Here is a 16,911-nt window from a genome sequence, read left to right on the forward strand (position 1 = left end):
TTTCTTTTTCATTTTTTATTGCGGAGGGGGATTGCTTCAAATTGAAATGATCTTGAAAGACCAAATTACTTTTTCAATATATTTTTTAAAATATTGTGATTAGATTTTTTATTTTTTTTAAATAATATCATATCCGTCTAATCATCTATTACATATTTTTACTAATCCTCTTAATACTTTATTGGATAAGTAGTTATGAAAATATATATGTATTAACTGTCTAGCATAAAATGCATTTAATTCTAACTTCATATAATAAAAGGAAACTTTATAAGAAAATATTGTAAAAATAATTATTATTCTTTTTTTAAATGTTAAAATAAATTTTAAAAGATATTTATTTTATGATTAATCATTTTAAATTAAAAAATTACTAAAAGTCTGTTAAATATATTTTTCTATGGAAACGATCACACCACATCTGATATCTCTTTTTATTGGTAACAATATAAGCTTAATAAAGCACACTATATTGAGTCATTTATCCAAACGAGATAGTGTTTTGTTTGATTCACTAACAACAATAAAATATGACCAATTTGAATAAATTGCTAGATAAATTTTTATAGGAGAAAAATTAATATAAAAAATTAATAAAATATTTTTTATAAGTTAAAAATAATTTATATTTTTTAAAAATTTAAAAAATAAATTATTTTTAACTTATGAAATAAGTATTGTTCCATCTCAATTTTCTTTGTGCATTTATGGAGCTATGTGGTTCAAAGTGCTTTTGGTTGAAGAAGTGAAAGTGTTTTGCATTTTAAAACACAAATAATGCAAAAAATTATAAGGGACAAAGGATAAAAAAATTGTGCAAACATGTTTATTCTAAGAACAAAAAGATGTTTCTTTTAAGTGCTTTTATGTTATTGTTTAGCGTTTTAACTCGATAATTTGTGACAAACTTAAATATAAACTTTTATATGAGCTGAAATTCTCATTTTTATTAAAAAAAAAAACATAAACAGTATTTTAAAAAATTATAGTTAAAATTTAACTTTATTGGATTGTTTCAACTTTTCGTCACTGTGTTAAAATATAACTTATGAAAACTAAAATGACCTTTATTCTGTCTTAAGTTCAAAGTAGAATATACAGTAATTTTATTTTTTTAAAGAACACAGAAAATCCCCTTTATCTCACCTAAAAAATTTACAAATTTTTTTAAAATTATAACAATACTTCTCGTTGGAAAAAGATACTCAACAGTTAAGGTTTTAGTTGCTATTATATAAAGTACAATGATAATTCTCCGAGAGTTGATGTTATAAAATATTTAACGTTTAATTTGACAAAATTTACAACAAATTTGCATCCTTTTTTTTTGCTATAAACTTAGTATCCTTTTTATTATTACTAATAAATATCTCATCCATTGTATAAATATATTTTTTATTTAAGAAAATTTTAAAATTATAAAATACACATTAAAATATAAAATAAATAATGTAAATAACTTAGATTTAGAAAAAGGAGTAAATTTAGAAAATTGAAAAGAATATTAAGAATACAAATGATTGGAGTTTTAGATAAAAAGTTAGAATATAAAATTTAAAATAAATTTAAGTCAAATTTTGATTAAAAATGAAATTGTAAATAAAAGAAAAAAAATTAATAATTAAAAATTTTTAAAAAATAAAAACATATGTTAAAAAATAATAAAGTCACGTGTTTCAAATAAAGTTAATAAAAGATGTCTTCACGTTCAAAAAATGAAGATTCAGACTGAGAAAATAATTTAATTTTTCTTCTGCTAAGGCATTAACAAGTAGACCCCAAATCAGCGACCATACATTTCATATGTTTCCAAATCAAGTCTAGATTTGTAGTATAAAGCAGCAGCCAAAAAAGATATGAGAATAAAAGTTGCTATTTGGTTTACAAAAAGAGTACTTTAGAGATGGCAAAAAAATTGCTTTGCTTCATAGAAAGAGACATCATTTTGTAAATTGTCACATTATATAACTGTACACTACTAGTTGTATTAAACTAAACAAGTTTTCAATTCATGTCACTCAAAAGAAACTCAAAAAGCTAATCTGAATTATATACTGTTCTTAATAAGTTTTGTTGCAATAAAGATGAAATCATGCAACTACTACTTAGATCTTGTAGCCAAGGCAACTAGAAAGTCTCTGTAGTCCCCTGGTGGAATGCCTTCACATATAACATCAGCAAGTTCCTTCTCATACTTTTCCTTGAAAACCCTTCTAATATCATTCATGTCTACCTCAGCCCTGCTTACCAATGCTCTTACCAAAGATCCTATGTCCCTTTTCTCCCCTTTTATGCTTGTATACAATGCCTGCCATTATTAAACCAAGTTGTAACTTTCCAAATAATCAATCCCTTCATAAACTATATGTTTATTGAGGATTTGAAACAAGTTTTTGGGTTTTTTTTGGAGGAAAAACAAAGATAAAAATGGTTACCTTTGCATAGTACTGTGCTGGATTACAAATGCATTTCACAACCACCATTAGAGCTTTACCAAATTGGCCATATTTTCCCCTCTTGATAGACTAAAACACAGACAGCATTGAAGACACACAACACATTCAAAATCAATCAATTAATGGCAATACATTGAATAAGGTAAGAGAGAGAGAGAGAGAGAGAGAGAGAGGGAGAGGACTAGTAGCATTTTCTTTTATTGATACCTTTGTGTAGTCATGCCCATAAATGTGTTTATAACTCAAAAATGTAAGGTTCAGTTGGGGAATACTCCTCTTGCTTAAAATTTCTAGCACAACAGCTTCATCTACAGCTCCTAAGTTTCCTTCCCCAGTTTCATAGAGCCTTATAGCATCACACTTAGATATATGATGGTTGACATCTGCTTGGTGAGCTTTATGTGATGCAGCCAATGCCACAAGAATCTGCAAAACCAAAACCCAATTTCTTAAATTTACCAACAATTGACAACTTCCATGAGCCATTTGAGAATTTCTAAAAAAATTCTCACCTTTTGAAATGGATGTGGTGGGTCCAAATTTATAATATCTTGGTCCAATAGCCTTCTAAATCTGTTGTGGTAGGCCTGTGTGATGAGAAGAACATGACTTGATTTTCTACCCACAAAAATTTCCACAAGAGCCTTGAAATTGGTCTCATCTTGCTGAAGAGCTTCCCTAGCCACAATAGCATCCCTTTCATGTGGGTCAAGCATCCACAAGGATAAAGCAGAACACTTCATGGTAGAAGAAAACACATCTTCATATCTTTGAAGATGACTTATCAAGTCTTCTCCATACACTGCCTTGTAGGTCTCCCTTAGTTGTTGCCTTTCAAGTTGAGTTAGGCAAGCCAGAGATTGAATCAACTGGCTTAAAGCCCCCAAAGAATCATGAATTTTCTTGCAATCAAGTTCAAAATTATGGCTTGTCATGGTAAGAAAAGAATGTGGGTAACATGTGTGGAAAACAATGAAATGGTTGCTTTGGTTCAAGTAGATAGTTTCACCACACATGGCACATGTATTTATGCAACAATTACTTGAAGGGTAAGATAGGAATCCAACTTTATTTTTAATTTAATTTCTGGGGTGCATTCAAGGGTTAGAAAAATGGTAAATGGTGGACTCATCACTCACTAATTGTCATAGGGTGGGAGCTTTAAAGTTCAAAAAGTTAAGAGAAGTGAAGTTTCTCAGCATTGAGTTGTTGATAGTGATGTGTAACGCAGGTTGTACTTTGTATATGCGTGCCATGTGAAGTTTGTTTTGTAGCTGAAATTGCCATTGGTGTCCAAGTAGACTATGAGTCCACCATCTCTCCTTTTTCACCCACTTTTTCAGTACTCCTTTCTCAGCACCAACTAACCTGTGAGTTCTCTTTCAATAATAATCCTATTCACTCAGCAACATCCTCTTTCTAAGGAGAATTTTTTGTATTGGTTAGAGCATGATCCCCACCAATCAATGTTTGACACGTGTCAAAGTTACGACGTGTCCAATGCTAATTGGTAGGGATTATTATATCTTGAATTGCGTAAAATTTCTCTTTTTTAAGACTTTCAGAATTACCTTTTTTCTTCAAGTTTAAGATTTTTTATAGGAATTAAAAGATATTTTAAATTCTAAATTTCATAAAAAAAATTGTTATTTCATTTCCTATTTTATCCTGCATATGTATTAATCAATATCTCATTTATTATTTTCTACTTAACAAGCATTAGTATTTAAAGATAAAATTATAACAAAAAGCATTAATTGTTCATTAATTATAATTTTTTTACCGTAAAGTTTACCAAACATTAATATTTAAGCTCAATGCAAGGTTAATAAAATTGTATTTTTATTATAGTTATTTATTGTGTCCGTGAACACTAAAAACATTAAATACGTATTATTAAATATTATAATTTAAAATGAATTTAAAAAGCAGATATTAAATGACTTCTGTATTTTATATAATAATTATTTTTAATAACTTTTTTAGTTTTTATAATGTACTCATAGCTGTAGAATGAAAAATCACTTTTATTATTAATTTATTCTTGGCTTGTCTAAGACCTACGTATCCTTTTATGGGAGATAAGTATTTGAACTAAAAATATATACAACACAGAGAGATTAGTGCTTTCAACCAAACTTTTATTTTCTTTCCTTTAAAATGTTATTACTTATTTTATTTTTTTATTTAGTCTCTAAGGTTGAACTTAAACATTTAAAATAAACAAGTAAATATTTTAATTTTTTTAAAAAGGGCTTATCCCATTAGAGATACAAAAGTGTAATAATTGATTTTTATTTTAATAAAATTATTTTTAATAAATTGTTTTAAGAAATCATCTATACATATGACAATTAAATTGATTTTTTTTAAAAATGGTAAAGTGGATTTTCTTTTCTTGGATAAAGATAAAAAATATGCTAAGATTATAATAAGAAAAACGTGTGTTACTAATCTTACTCTTCCCTACAAAAAAGTATGAATATTGCTCTGATTTGTGAACAACCATATAATAACAAAAATAGAAATTTATGGTTTACAAAAAATGGTACAATTTCCTTTTCATCATATTTATAGTATTTTAACAGGAAATCGATATATATGGTCTACAAAATGATCCTTCTTTTTCCTTTTTACAAATTCGAATGACAAAAAGGGTACAGCTGAAATGATGAACACAGAATTTACAGCTCAGAAAACACAGATATTGTATAAGATAATGTGTTCTTATATGTCCCAAAAAAATTATAAAATAATTACATATGCAACTTGAGTGAGTTACAGCTCTAAATACTACAATACTTATATTCATATTTATCAAATTTTATAGAATGTTGAACTCATAACTTTTAATTTAAACAATACATGTGATTTTATTTCAAAAATTATTTAAGAAAACAGTTAAATTTTACCCATTTTCACCTTTTGATCACGTATATATAATGTGATGTGGTATACTCATTAAATTGTAAATAAGCACTTTCGTTATTACAATTTTCATTTTTAAACAAAAATACTTTCATTTTAAAAGGAAAAAATGTATTTTATCCTCTATACTTAGTTCTATGCAGTTTAGACTTTTTTATATTTTTATCTTTATATTTTTTTTAAAAGAAGTTATGTTTGTTTTTGTCCATTGACATGTTTTTCATTTAAAATAAGTACTATTCTGTAATTATTTTATTTTTAATAATTTTACTTTTATAAAGCAATTAATTATTTTTAAGAGTTTTAAAAAGCTTATAAATAGTTTATGAAATAGTTACTAACTCTCATAAAGTCTTTTTAATAGAGATGACAATGAATATTTTACTCAACGAGTACTTACAAAAATGCATGCAGTAAATATGATAATTACTTATTCAACAAATTTGAGTACAGACATAGATATTTATCCACAAAATTGTACGAATATAGGTACAAATATTATAGTACTGATACCCATTACTTACATTTTGTATAAATATAAGTTAAAATTCATATATGTAATATTAAATTTAGATTTTTTTTATTTTTGTATTTTTTTACTCTAAACCTAAAATAGAAATATTGGAGTATAAAATATAAATGATTATAAAATTTTGGAGACTCTAATTCTAAAACTAATGTGAAAAAATCTTAATTATTTATATTAATTTGACTATATAATATATCATTGAAGTTAATTATTCCATTTTTTTAGAGATTTTAAAAAGTGTCAACACAAAACTTTGCAACTTAATAAAAGTAACTTTACTAAAAGTGTGTTTTAGTATTTTACTTTTGATTTTAGATAAACGGTACTATAAGTTATAATATTTGATTTTAATATGTTAAACTTTGGAGGTTTGTACTTATTATATTTTTGCAATTTGTTTTATGTGTTTTTAATTAGAATTTAATTTAAATATACTAACAGCACCCTAAAATTAAACTCTTTTATGTAATAATTTTTATATTATTTTATAAATCATATTTTATTTATTTTTCATGCATTTTAAGTAATTGAATTGTAGGTAATAGGAATGAATATTGAGATTTATATACATGATGGCTATGGAGATGGGGATCAAAGTGGTTAACGAGCATGGGATGGATACATGTAATTTCTTAAAATAAAAAAAAATAAAGAAAAGTATTATAATATTCTATTTAAACTTTACCCATTTTTATTCTTAATTTTTAATTTATTTTTATAAATTTTATAATTAAATTTACGGTACACATTATCTCTTTAAAATAGCTTATAAAATAAATGTTTAATTAAATTATATATTTAAATACTTCTTAATATAATATATTCTTATTACCATCAAATAAAGAGCTATGAGCCTATTGATTTCAATCTTTGTAATGACTTTGCACCAAATTTTCTCTGTTCAAATTTTTGGTGTTTGCACAAGTTTTTTCTCTTTATTTTCTTTTTCTTCATAAAACTCCTCAATTGTTGCATAGAAGTTTTTAACCTTTTATTCTTGATTATTCATTTTATAAAATACATCTTTGATTAATTTTAATTGAGTAATTACTCACTTTTATCTTTAAAATTGTATGCTTTAATCAACTTAGTCTCTACATCTTAATCATAGTTTAGCCACTACATTTAATTAACATTAATCATATCAGTTCTTTTTATTAGTTGATATTAAAAAAACATTAATAGAGTGATGAGTTTACGTGTTAAGTTGTACATAACTGCACATAGAATTAAAAAATATCTCCATCTTTGGGGTGAAATTAGTCATTTATTTTATCCTTGATTAATCTTTCTACATTGCCTTAATTTAATTTCCCAACCCTAACATTTTACATAGATCTCTTTTATACTTTTCTCTTGTTGTTTCAAACTAACAATTAAAATCTCATACTGCAACTACTTCTTCTCCTAGAATCGGTTCATCATGTTCTTAAATTTTTTTTATATATATTTTTATACTTTTTTAATTCCCCCTCCCCTCATTTCTTTTTTGTTTACTTACTATTGGGTTTAAAGGAATGATCTTTTATTTTCATTTTAGATCACTAATCTTCAATCATGAAACTTGATACTAGTGATCTTGAATCATTTTTGTCACTAATTGCACCTTGAAACGACATTATTGGAGACTTCTACATTATCATATCCTTCTACCTTTCAAATTTCTATTATATGGGTACTTCTTTTTTTATCTCAACTTTAAAAATTTTATGATCTTGAAACTGTATATATGTACAAAAAAATAGAAAAAGAAATGAGGTTGAAATTTGCTTATGAAAGAATGGAGAAATAAAATTAAAGAGTGAAAAAGGTAGAAGTTTGATGATTTTATTTGAAGTGTGGTGTGTGTTTAAGGTTTCAATTCACTCAATTATTTACAAAATCTATTAAAATAGTGAAACTCGTGAAAGATATTATCTCCAACATCACAATTGACAAAGAAAATATTGAAATCAATCCATATATACTTGAAACAAAAGCTTCATGATGGGTTGTTGGTTGGTTGCAACAACTATCAATTTTTGCTTGCTCTACTCAACATTTTTGCATTCTTCCTCAAATCAAAAATAAAATAATTAAATTTCAAATTAATACAAGGGAAGCAAGACAATGGAAGGTGAAGAAGGAGATGAAAAAAGAAGATAAATGCAAATAGTAAAAAATGATGATGAAATACATATTTAATTTAGTTTTAAAGAATGAATTTGAATTACTAGACCTTACTTCAACAAAAGATGACATTCATTAATCTTATATGGAAACCTACGTGTAACTTAGCATGTCAACTCATTATCTTGCTTAGTATTTTAGCTAATTAAAAGGACCAACATATTTGACATTAATTAAAGTTATATCAAATTTGTGATTAACAAAATTTAGAGATTAAATTGATTGATTCAAACCATTTCAAGAACAAATGTGGACATTTAATGATATAATATTCTATAATTAAATAATAATTATATAAAATCTTAAAAGAAGCGATTGAAAATATTAGAAAATGGATTGAATTGTAATTAGAATCTTATATATACTTTTAATATTAGTTTAAACTTGATGATACCTCTTTTTGTGTATGTAAACTAAGTTTTGTCTTTAAATAAACGTTTCAAAGACTATTATAAAATGTTCTTTTAAAAGTTTAGAAACAAAGCTTTTAAAAAATAATAATTCTTCTTTTGCGGTTTAACGTACTACTATTTATGTGAATCAAAGTTAAACTTAAAAATAAGAAAAATGAATGCCCAAAACTTATTTTGATTCATCTACAATGTTTGAGTTACATCTAATTCTTCATCTCCTATCAATATTTTTTTATTGATATAAACTAGTCTTTATAACATCAAACTCTTCGACTAACCTCAAATACTTTTAATATTAGTCTTTTAAAGCACAATAATCTTAAATATTCTTTGAAAAAAATCTCTTATGGCTAATAACATTTACAACAAATAAGAAAAAATAATAATGTATAACAAATAAAAAATAAGAATGTTGAGTCTTTCTAGGGTGCTCCCTTTTTATTTAATTGATAAATATGGAGGATAGGAGCATTAAAATTTCTGATTATTGATAGATTTTTGAAGAATTGGTTGGAGGTAATTTGAATGGTATCTTGTAAATCAAAAGGGCATTTTATGCGTACTCATATGTGGAACAATTATTATTATTAATTTTGTATAATAGATAGTGGAGTTAGTGGTTTATTTGAAAAAGATATAAATATTCTTTAATTTTTAAGATATTAGATTAATTACAATTAAAAGTTGAAGTTTTACAATGTTCTTATAACTAACTATTCACAATATTTTTTTTTAAGTTTAGAAATTGTTAAGTAACTGATTAAAGGAATAAAATGGGAAATATGAACGTGACTAAGGATTTGAGGAGTAAGTTATCTTTAGTTCAGGTCTTGAAAGATGGAAGGCAAGTTACTGCATATTTTGGAGTTGTGCATATGCTAAAATTCAATAACAAAATCAAAGATGGATTTGTATGAAAATAGAGGTATTACTCTGATATATGCGTATTGTTATATCATTTTTGAATGTAGGAAATGTTTATTTTTCGTTGCAAGACTTTTAAATTGTTGTTTTCTAATTTTGTTGTAGGGTTTAATTGAGGAATGATTTGAAGGTAAGCAAATGGAATGTCTATATAAAGTCATTAGAGAGAATGATGTGTATGTTAATTTGTTTGATTTATCTATGACTAACATTAAGATAATGGAATTTGTTAATGTTGATAAAACATATAATTTCTACAATGAGTATGGTAAAATAAATGAATTTAGTATGAGGAAAAACAAACATGATAAAAATAATAATGGGGATGTTGCTTTGTTCAAGTAAAGGTTTTCAACGATAAATGATACAAGCTTAATTGAGTTAAGGACCATAGACCAATTACTTGATTTAGTTGTGAAGCAAAGTTGAAGATGCACCTACTAGTAAAAAGACGGTGTTAAATAATGTTACTTTTTTTTTTTTTTATGATCATAACCATGATTTACTTGGTAAGAATTAATATGGTTTATTAAAGTTACATCGTAAAATGTGTGATGTTGATGTTAAACAAATCCACACAATGAGGGAAAGTGGTTAAGTACTTCAAAAATTTATAACTCAAATTTTAATCAAACTAGTAGTTCCAAGATGATTTAGTTTTGGAAGAAAGATATTTAGAATCAGATTGAAAAAGATATAATAGTAAATAATATAGATGTAAAAGAGGTAGAACGATTCCTACTTGAATTGTGTAAAAAGGACTCAAAGCTGTATTAGAGTAATCAAGTTGATTGTGGTGTGAGGTTGTTGCATCGGTTTTGATGTGATGGTGTGAGTTATGATGATTATGAAGTTTTCGATAATGTGCTTGCCTTCAATGCAACTTATGAAAGGAATAAATTCAAATGTCCAATTGTTATATTTTGTGGTGTTAATTATGAAAAACAGACTTGTGTATTTAGTTGTACTATTGTATCATATAAAAAAGAGGAGACTTAGGTATGAGTTCTTAAACAATTTATAATAGTAATGAAGGATAAGTCTCCAAAATGTGTTATTACTTACGATGACTTGTTTATTAGAAATGTCATAAAGAAAATGATCTTAGATGCCCTCCATCAACTATTTGGGTAACATATGACGAGGAATGTAACAGCAAATGTTTAAACTACATGTTTACTAAGTTGTTTAAGGGAATACAAGCTTAGTAACCTTAATATTAAAGAATTTGAAGCAAAGTGAGTTCCAGGTATTAGGGTTATGTGTATATAAGGAATGTATTTGTAGTTTTTTGTGAGATATTATTGAAATTATTATCTATAAAAGTAGTTAATATTGAATGTTTATTATCAATGAGTTTCTTTGTTGTAAAGCATGTGGTAATATAATGTTGTAATGGAAACGTTGTTACAAGTCATCACAAATAGACATACGTTGATCTTATTTGGTCACAAAATCTTTTAGTTTGCCTTGTCTTTATATAACTGCAATGTTAATGTTGTTATAGTTTGATCGCCTAACAAGTTATGTTATGTTAAGTAGATGGACAAAAATGCTAAAAGTAGGGTATGGAGGTCAAAATCCAATTTTGACAATAAGTTATAAAATCTTATTGAAGAGAAGTTGGTATGATTTGCTATTTCATAGTGTATAGTCATTGTTTGTGGTGACTTGTAGAAGCTAAAATAACTTTTATGAAATTAGACAAATCCAAATTATTGAGATGTAATGACTTAAAAATAAGTATGCAACAAAAAATGTTTTAGATCTTGAGAAAGGTAGCCAAAGTTATGGAATTGATGCTACACAACCAATAAAAAAAATACTAATAGTAGAGTCAATATGTGTAGTGTTGTTTTTATGAGGAAAAGAAAACATGTACAACAATATAGTTGTTGTAAAGGCATTGGTCACAGTCAACAAACTTGTCACTATTCTATTAATTTTGCCACTATGCTATTAATATAGTGAAAGTTGCATAGCAATTGAAATATAAAAAATTAAACAGTAAGGTAGTATATGAATAAATAAGCTACATAAAAATTAAAAGATAATATAAAAAAAAGTGACATAGGATTAATTTAAGCCAAAAGTTTAATTGTTCAAACTTCAAAATAAAGTATTAAATATATTAAATACATCAGACTCATCAAAGGTAATAGTAATTGCTGGAGATAAGAGGCAAACTAAGTGGATAGTAATAAATGGATAGACATATTGTGTTTTGTTTTTTGATTAACCAAACAAAGTGACTAAATGAATGAAAAAGATATTATTCCTCTTCAAAAGTAGGTAAGAAGTGACAAGTTAAAATAAATCTTCAAAAGTAGTCACATGAGGTAAGAAGTGACTATTTAAGTTTGTTGTTAAAAATAAAAACAATTATAAAACTGTCAAACATGCTATTTTCGCTTTATATACATTTTTTGCTACATGAATAGCATTTTCCATTTTGAAAATGGTGAAGCCAGCAACGCAATAGCCTTTGCAGGGCGGCAAGCCTAAATTTCACTTTGCAAAAACGCTATAGCAGGGCAATAGCCGCTATTTGACAACACTATATTTAAGACAACAAATCATACCAACTTTTCCCTTAATGCATTTCATCACTTAATGTCAAAATTGGATTTTGACCTTCTTCACGTCCTTTTTGCTATTTATATTAACCTACTCAACACAACACAATACAACTTGGCAAGTGGTCAAATTATAGCAACACTAACATTACAATTATATGAGGACAAAAGCAAACCAAAAGATTCTATGGTCAATCAAGAACAATGTAAGTCCATTTGTAATGGCTCACAACAAACTTTCCATGGCAAGATTTCATTACATGCTTCATAACCAAATAAATCTTTCATGACAAGCATTCAAAACATCAACTACTTTCACAAATAATGACTTCATCAATACATCACAAAAAACTACAAATACATTCCTAGTGTATACCATTGTTACAAACTTTTTCAAATCAACAAATAAGTCACTGGCACTGGATTGTCATAACATGACTTAAAATTCAATTCATATTTATTGTTACATATGTCTTTAATGTATTATTTAAAATTTTTCATAAATCTTCTCAAGTTATATCGTGACTCCACACACTTATCAATTTGGATATGTAGACCTTTACATCATGAGGTTGTCATCAAAATCACAATAAAAGTTACCCCTTATATAAGTAGTACACCACATCTTCTAACTCATACATTATCTACTAATTCAATATTCTCATTACCTATAATTCATTTTACTCAAATTCTTCAATATCAAGGTCACCAAACATGCATTCCTTAAACAACTTAGTAAACCTCTGGTTATGAATATTTGTCGTCACATCTCTTATCAAATACTATCCACATAGTCAATAGTGGGCATTTGGGACCACTTTCTTTATGACATTCTTCATAGACAAGCCACCATCTATAAAACACATTTTGGAAACTTACCCTTCATTGTTATTATAAACAAATCAAGAACTCATACTTTGATCTTCTTCTTTTCATATGGTACAATAGCACAACCAAGTATACAAGTCTATTTATGATCGTTAACACCACAATATACATCAATTGGATATTTGTACTTATTCCTTCCGTAAGTTGTATTGTACACAAGCACATCACCAGAAACTTCATAATCAACTTAACTCACACCATCACACCAAAACAAATGTACTAACCTTCCATTACAATCAACTTGATGACTTCAATACAACTTTGAGTCCTTTTTACACAATTAAAGTAAGAATTTTTTTTACATTTTTCACATTCTCATCTTCTGCTTTTTTATCTCATTCAATGTGATTGTACATATCTTTCTTTCAAAACTCAATCATCGCATAACTACTTGCGTGATTAACAAATGAGTTATATATTTTTGAAGTACTTATACCACTTTTTCTTATTATGCACATTTATTCAACATCACACGTTTTACAATTACCTTAACAATCTATAGACATTCTCACCAAGTAAATTACAATTATGATCATAAACAAAATTGTGATAGTACCCCAACACTCTCCTTTTACATACAAGTGTATCTTCAACTTTGTCTCACAACAAAATTTAGTAATTGGTGTATGGTTCTTAACTTCATTAGGCATATTTGTACATATTTGTCATTGACAACATTCATTTGAACACAAATGAGTGATGCACAACGTCTTCATTCTTATTTTTACCATATTTATTTTTCATCACACTAAACTTGTTTATTATAAAAATCATATACTTCATCAACGTTAACAAATTCCATTATCATAATGTTAGTCATAGATAAGTCAAATAAATTAACATACCCATAATTTTTACTAATAACTTCGTATGAAATTTCTATTTGCTCACCTCCAAACCATTCCTTTGCCAAACCCTACAATAAAATTTTTTAAAAAAATTAAAATTTCCTACGACAAAAAATAAACAACATTTTTACACTAAATCCAAATTATAGAACAATAATACATAAATCACACCAATACCTTTTCATTTTCATGCAAATTCATCTTCATCTTTATCACTGAATTTTAGCACATGTACAACTCCTTCAAAATATGCAACAACTTGCCTTTGACTTTTCAAGACCTATGCAAAAGATAACTTAATCTTTAAATCCTTAGCCATGTATACTTTTTCCGTAGGATTACACTGCTTTTTGAAGCTCATTAAGTTAGACTTTTATTTTTTGGAGTAACAACTTAATTATTTATTTTGAATATTTTTCTTATTAAATATCTTTTATGTAAAATTTATCTTTTTGTAGATGAGAAAGTCCTTTACAATTATAATAATTTCTCAACCATGTTGATTGTAACAAATTCTTTATACCGTGTTTATTTTTAAAAAAATATTATATCTTACTATTATTTTAACTTACAAATCTTTTTTTTTCACAAATATATATATGTATGAAAAAATATTAACTATTTTTTAATATTTATGTTACTATTACATAAATTGAAAAATTAAAAGTTAAAATAAGATATAGTATTTATTTTATTTTACTAAATTGTTGAGGAAAACAATAAAACACGTTACATGCGCGCACATATCATAATGGAGCAAAGTATGGGGAGTCGTGGGCGAATCTTAAGTATGGTTGACTGACGAAGAAAAGAATCAAACTTGATGGTAAATTAAACGGTGCCACGCATTTATCTGCTTTTACCTTTCTAACCTCTTCGCTATTTTCTTAGTAACTCATCGTCTTAACAATTTATTTTTTGAATTATGTTGAAACTAAATTACAATGAGTGACCTTTTTTTTTTCTTTTTAATCAGCTCAAAGTTGTAGTTATGTAATTAGTTAAAATAAATTAAATGAATAAAAAATATAATATAATTAAATAGTATTTATTTTGTTGATTTATATATTATCAACTATTTGATAAAATAATTAAACATTTAATTTTATTTATTTATTATTGATTAATTAATTATTTCCTTATACATTTTTATTATAATTTAATTAATTAAATATTTATTGGTTGACTTTAATTTATTTATAAAATTTAAGCATAAAAATAAATTATTGATGGTTAGTTTTTTAAAACAAAATACTACTTAAGTAATTTTTAAGATTTAACTTTTAAACATGATAAACTTTCTTTAATTTATGTTTTTTTAAATAATTTTACTCAATTTATTGATTAGTTGCTGTCTTTCAATGTGTCGGCGGATGGAAGATTTCGGTGAGAAGAATCCTAATGAATCACATTGTAAGTATTTATTTAAATTAATTTATTATAAAATACTTTTCTAACGATTTTGAAATTAATTTAAAAATAATAATTTCACTAAAAATAATTTTAACTAAATAAATAGTAAAACTAATAAGCAGTTTTAAATATTATAAAATATTTTTATAAGCTGAGGGGGTAATTGTATGGTTTTTCCTTGTTAGTGGTGATATTTTATGATCATCATCATCCCCTGGGCTTCACAGATTGACAGAAAAGTATAATAGCCTACTTTATAACTTCAAAAATACTAAAAAGGTTAAAAAATAACAAAAAAGAGAAAAAAGAAAAGAAAAAGAAAAATATGAGCAGAGAACCTTACGAGTTATGAATTGTGAAATTGGTCTTCATCGTTCCTCTGTGTTGAAATGACTTGCATTTGGAGCACCTCTTATCTTCGTCGATGCATTGGAATCTGCCACCTCAGCCACTGCTGCGTGGTTTCTGACACTCCTTACTTTCTCTCTCTCTCTCGCGCACCTCCGACCACCACTTCCATCCCCTTTCGCCGTCGTCTCCGCCCCCTCTCCCTCCATTGCCTTTGCCATCCTTCACCTCTGACCACCGCAGCTCATCAGCCTTCAACGTGGGTTCCACCACCCTCTTCTTCCCTCAAGGTCATTGTTTCTTTTGTTTTATTTTATGTTTATTCTTACTTTAGTTATTTTATTTTATGATTTTTCTAAATAAATTGGGTAGGGGGATTTGAAATCTGGAGATTAGAAACGTAAATAAAAAGAAGAAGAAGAAAAAAGTGGAGTATTTTGTATTAGTCCATTTAGTGCAAATATTTTATTTCTTATTTTTATTTTAATTATATTTTAAAAATTCAGTCTTTTTAATTTTTATTTATTGATTATTCTATATAAGAGTAATAATAATAAGAATGATAATCTAATAATATAAAACAAAGAAAATTTAAATATAATGTGATTTCTTTACTTTTACACATTATAATATTTAATTAACTACTTAATTAATAATTTCATCCATTAATTTATATATTTTCTTTTAAATATTTATTTTTAATTATCAAATTACTAATTTTTTAATATGTTAATTAATTTAAAACTATATTAATGCAACAATTTATTAAAACCTTTGTTGCATTACAATTCACACAACATAAATTTATTTTAAAATTAATTTATATTTTAACTTCATTTCATCAAATGATTAATTTTTTTACTAATTAACTTACATATATTTATTTTTGTAATTTTCTTCTTCTTATCATTTTATTATTTAAAATTATTTTTCATTTTTATCATATAATATTTATAATATTAATATGTATATATATATATATATATATTTTACTATTGTATATATATATTGTTTTATATTATTTTAATAAGTCATGAAAAATTTATGTATATTTATATTGTGTTAAAAATTATTTTTAATATGAGTTCTTTAATTAAAATAATAATTAAAAAATATTTTAAATTAGAATTCTTTATTTTTATTATTAATTTTCTTTTTTTTTTATAATTTAAAACATGTGTATATAAAGTTTTTCATCTTCTGTATTATTGATCATAGGATAATATGTATAATCATACTCTTAAACATTATAATTTTACAATATATAATTTAAGTCTTAAAATAATTTTTTATTATGTTTTGAATTAACAATTTTTTCATAATATTTTATATAAAAGTATATAGCTTCAAATTTTTTATCACATATGAGAATATGTAGAAGTGATAATTAAACTTATTAAGTCAAAATAATTTTTAGAA

The 16,911-nt window shown here is 25.6% G+C and overlaps 1 protein-coding gene across 1 annotated transcript; it reads right to left on the bottom strand.

The window, feature by feature from the left end:
- Positions 1-2,101: 2,101 nt before the first annotated feature.
- LOC113866580 (annexin A13-like) lies at positions 2,102-3,472 on the bottom strand. Its single transcript, XM_027501402.1, has 4 exons — positions 2,969-3,472; positions 2,664-2,882; positions 2,436-2,525; positions 2,102-2,308 (listed from the first exon to the last, which is right to left on the bottom strand). Exons 1-4 carry the CDS (start codon positions 3,470-3,472, stop codon positions 2,102-2,104), a joined length of 1,020 nt encoding a protein of 339 aa, XP_027357203.1.
- Between the last annotated feature and the right edge of the window lie 13,439 nt (positions 3,473-16,911).

Source organism: Abrus precatorius, unplaced genomic scaffold, assembly GCF_003935025.1.
Source record: "Abrus precatorius isolate BTA unplaced genomic scaffold, Abrus_2018 Scaffold5, whole genome shotgun sequence".
In the NCBI taxonomy this organism is placed as follows: domain Eukaryota; kingdom Viridiplantae; phylum Streptophyta; class Magnoliopsida; order Fabales; family Fabaceae; genus Abrus; species Abrus precatorius.